At 55.7% G+C, this 4,167-nt stretch overlaps 1 protein-coding gene across 1 annotated transcript; it reads left to right on the top strand.

The window, feature by feature from the left end:
* The first annotated feature begins 523 nt into the window (after positions 1 to 523).
* On the top strand, positions 524 to 2,871 carry LOC123041607 (E3 ubiquitin-protein ligase WAV3). Its single transcript, XM_044464196.1, has 2 exons — positions 524 to 725; positions 838 to 2,871. The coding sequence occupies exons 1-2, from the start codon at positions 708 to 710 to the stop codon at positions 2,758 to 2,760; spliced, it is 1,941 nt and encodes a 646-aa protein (XP_044320131.1). The 5' UTR covers positions 524 to 707; the 3' UTR covers positions 2,761 to 2,871.
* The last annotated feature ends 1,296 nt before the right edge of the window (positions 2,872 to 4,167 follow it).

Genomic DNA, 4,167 nt, shown 5'->3' with positions numbered 1-4,167 from the left:
GTCTTAAATACATTTTGACAATTTTTCAGAACTTGACCAAGTTTCATGAACGATAAATTCACCAAGTTTTAAAAAATAAACTGGAACCGCAATCCCTAAGCTCTAAGCCTTAAACCCTAAAAGCAAATGAACTTGGTAAAAACATAATATTACAACTACCAAGTTTTAATATTTGAAACATACTAAATTTTTAAAAATTATCAAAATGTATTCAAGTGTGGTCTTGTTCGATAGTTCTCGTCACAACAAATACAAATATGCAAACGAAACTTACTTTGGACTTTCTGTTCAAAAGATGCAATGGATTCAAATTTAGAGACAAGACAAGATAAAGAAGTATGGGAGATGAGATGGATGAAGCATACAACTCTGTCAAAAAGCGAGTTTTGCTCAAGCATCTTTGATTTGCTAGCCGTTGAGCTGTCTTCCTCTTCCAAATATCTCCGCGCTGCTTATATAAAGAAAGAAGGGGAAGATCATTGTTTAGGCACTACGAGGTCACCGTACGTGGCAACCACTACGAGATAGTCCTCCTTGTCCGTATTAATTTCCGAGCAGCTTCTTCGTGGACGAAGCATCCGGCTCAATCACTATCCTGCTTCCTTGTCCCTATCAATTTCCGAGCACCTTCTTTGCGGACGAATCATCTGGCTCAATCACTATCCCGCTTACTTGTTCGTATCATTTTCCGAGCAGCTTGCAGAGAGATGGAAGGAACTAAGCAGGTGAATGAATTGTCCGTCTTGTTTTGTTTTGTAGCTCACCAATGTCGATGAAGCATTTCACAATTTTCTTCTGAAATACTAATGCTTTCTGCATGATGTGCTTTGCACGCAGACGAATCCTTGCGCCATCTGCCTCGGCGGCATGGGCGCCGGCGGCGAGCAGGCCATCTTCACGGCCGAGTGCTCCCACACGTTCCACTTCCACTGCATCTCCGCCAGCGTCGAGCACGGCAACCTCCTCTGCCCGCTCTGCAACGCGCAATGGCGCGAGCTGCCGTTCGTGCGACCGCCCGCATCAATGCCGACTTCGCAGCCGCCGTCCGTGGATGCCGTACAGCCTCGGCGAGTACGCGCCCATTCCGAGGATACGGTCGTCTTCGACGACGACGAACAGGTGGGGCCGCCTGATAGCCGGCGACAAGCAGGCGCTGCGTCCGACGAGGCAGTGGTCGTCAAGACACACGGGCACTACTCGGCCGTCGCTAGAGACTCGTCTGACGACAACTTCGCCGTGCTCGTGCACCTTAAGGCTCCCGGGATAGCAGGCTCCGGCACCGAAGCGGCAGGCGACGCTCCGGCACAGCGCGCGCCTGTCGACCTCGTTACGGTGCTCGATGTCAGCAGGAGCATGCACGGGAGCAAGCTCGCCCTGCTGAAGCAGGCGATGCGGTTCGTCATCGACATCCTCGGCCCCGACGACCGCCTCTCCGTTGTGTCCTTCTCGTCCAGGGCGCGCCGGGTGACCAGGCTCACGCGCATGTCCGACGCCGGGAAGGCGCTGTGCGTGCGCGCCGTCGAGTCCCTCACGGCGCGCACCGGCACCAACATCGCCGAGGGGCTCCGTACGGCCGCCAAGGTGCTCGACGAGCGCCGGTATAGGAACGGCGTGTCGAGCGTCGTGCTCCTCACCGACGGCCAGGACAACTACACCCCGATGAGGCAGGCGTTCGGGAGGGGATTACCCCACTACGCGGCGCTCGTTCCGCCATCCTTTGCGCGCACGGGCACCAGTACCGGCGACCGGGCAACGCCGGTCCACACGTTCGGCTTCGGGAACGACCACGACGCGGCCGCGATGCACGCTGTTTCCGAGGCGACGGGCGGCACGTTCTCGTTCATCGAGAATGAGGCCGTAATCCAGGACGCGTTCGCGCAGTGCGTCGGCGGGCTGCTCTCCGTCGTGGTCCAGGAGGCGCGCATCGCCGTCCAGTGCTTGGATCCAGGAGTTCGCATTGGCTCGGTCAAGTCCGGGCTTTACGAGAGCAGCGTCGACGAGGACGGCCGGGCTGCGTTGATTGTAGTCGGCGAACTCTACGCCGACGAGGAGAGGCGTTTCTTGCTGTTCTTGGTCGTGCCAAGAGCTGAAGCAACCGACGGTGATCTCACTGCTCTAATCAAAGTCAGCTGCCTCTACCGAGACGCGGCCGCCGGCGCGGACGTCAACGTGATGGCAGAGGACATGGTGGTGGCGAGGCCAGAGCACGCGGTGGACGCAGAACGCTCCGTTGAGGTAGAGCGGGAGCGCGTCCGGGTTGAGGCCACCGAGGACATGGCGGCAGCAAGGGCAGCCGCAGAGCGGAGCGAGCACCAGGAGGCGGTGGAGATCCTCGAGAGCCGGCGGGGAGCGGTGGCGCAGTCGGACGCGGCACGAGGCGGCGACCCCATGATCGTGGCGCTGGAGATCGAGCTGCGGGACATGCGCAGGCGCGTGTCGAGCCGGCAGAACTACGCGCGCTCGGGGCGGGCGTACATGCTCGCCGGCATGAGCGCGCACATGCAGCAACGGGGCAGTTCATCGCAGCTGCAGCTGCCGTCGGTGATTGCATTCCAAGATGGAGCGGTGACGACAACGGCGGCCACGCACCAGGTGTCGCAGCAAGCCGCGACGCTGCCGTACGCGACGCCGGCCATGCTCGCCATGCTGTTGCGGTCGCGGAGGGCGCGCGAGGCGTCTGCCGCGGGCGCGCAACGGCAGCCTGGCGCGCCAGAGGGAGCTCAAGGCTCCGAACCGACGGTCCCAAAGGAGCTGAATTAGTAGCTTTCTGAGATTGTTCGCCACAGATTTAATTATTTGGGAAACCAGTAGCTAATATACACTTACAAAGCATATAATATCGATGAAGTTTCGATCTGGAGTTTGTTTTACAAAAGATCAATTTTATTCTTGATAATGTTTTGGATGTAGGAAGTTGCTTTGTTTCTGCTCTGAAGAGTTCTCTGAACCGGCTTTCTGCTCTGTGTAAACTGTATTGCTATTTTTCTGAATATTGAACAGTGTAATTAACAATCAAAATAGTAAAATTAATCTCATGTTATGCATTATTTGTGATGCTACTTGTCAAAAATATTTTTTGGAGATAGAGTTCCTCTTATCCTTTTCCTTGGTTTATCGCTTTCTGTCCTGCTTTATATATAAAGCACACAACCAAACGTTAAATGGTATTGAAGCCCTCAAACAAAGCAGAAAATAGAAAAAAAACAGACAACATTCATCGGACGGATGCCGCGACAACGATGCCGAGAAAGAATAGGCGTTCCTAAAGACTACACAATGCCACCAACGTCACCTTAGTTCTACGACAACGGCCTCAAAAGGGAAGCGCACAAAGCGTCACAATCGTCGCGTCCGACGGAATGTACAATGCTTTCACCTGGAACCCTGAGAGGGAAAAGCGAGGTTGCGACAACGACCTCAAGAGGAGAGCGGTACCCGTGGGTGCCGTCGCCGTCGGCACTGAAGCATGGAGCTTTCATATGGTTGCTTCCACGAGTCACCACGAGGCGAAGTCAGCCATTGCGAGAAAGTTGAAACCTCCAGAACCCGATCTGGGCACCTCCCTTGCACAGAGAGGACGCGAGGTCCACCCACCTCAACACCTCTCGCCAGCCACATGACCAAGAAGCACACCATCACCACAACCAGGAGACCTGCCTCGAGCCTACCGAGTAGCGCGCCACCCGAGCGCCTCCCCAGCATCCCTCCCTGAACCTCTCAATGGCATCAAAACACGTGGACGCCACTGACTAGAGGGGAGGCCGACGTCACCCCACCTAACCCAACGTCCTACCACAAGGCCGGTCGTAGGGGGCATAAACAGACAACATCAGTGCCACGACTGTTCGCGTGTGGGTACAAGTCCGTCCTAGGGAAGGGGGAAATGCCCCGCACCCAAACCCGGGGGCTTGCGCCGCCAGCCACCTATAGGGAGCACCTCCAGGAAGCGATAGCTAGTACCCTATCATATTTGTCCCCTGCAGATCTGCATGGGGAACTGTCCAGAAACCGGTACTTCTTGTCGTCATGCAACCTTGGGGGCGCTTGTCGCAGCTTCCATCGAGCTCCTAGATCAGCGCCAACCCCCGTTGTAACCCACTTAGGGCCACCATTTCCACTGCCCACGTGCCCAATAGCCACAGACAACCATGCCACCGCGAAAGTGCA

Source organism: Triticum aestivum, chromosome 2B, assembly GCF_018294505.1.
Source record: "Triticum aestivum cultivar Chinese Spring chromosome 2B, IWGSC CS RefSeq v2.1, whole genome shotgun sequence".
NCBI classification, from domain to species: domain Eukaryota; kingdom Viridiplantae; phylum Streptophyta; class Magnoliopsida; order Poales; family Poaceae; genus Triticum; species Triticum aestivum.
This window is presented reverse-complemented; position numbering and strand designations above follow the sequence as displayed.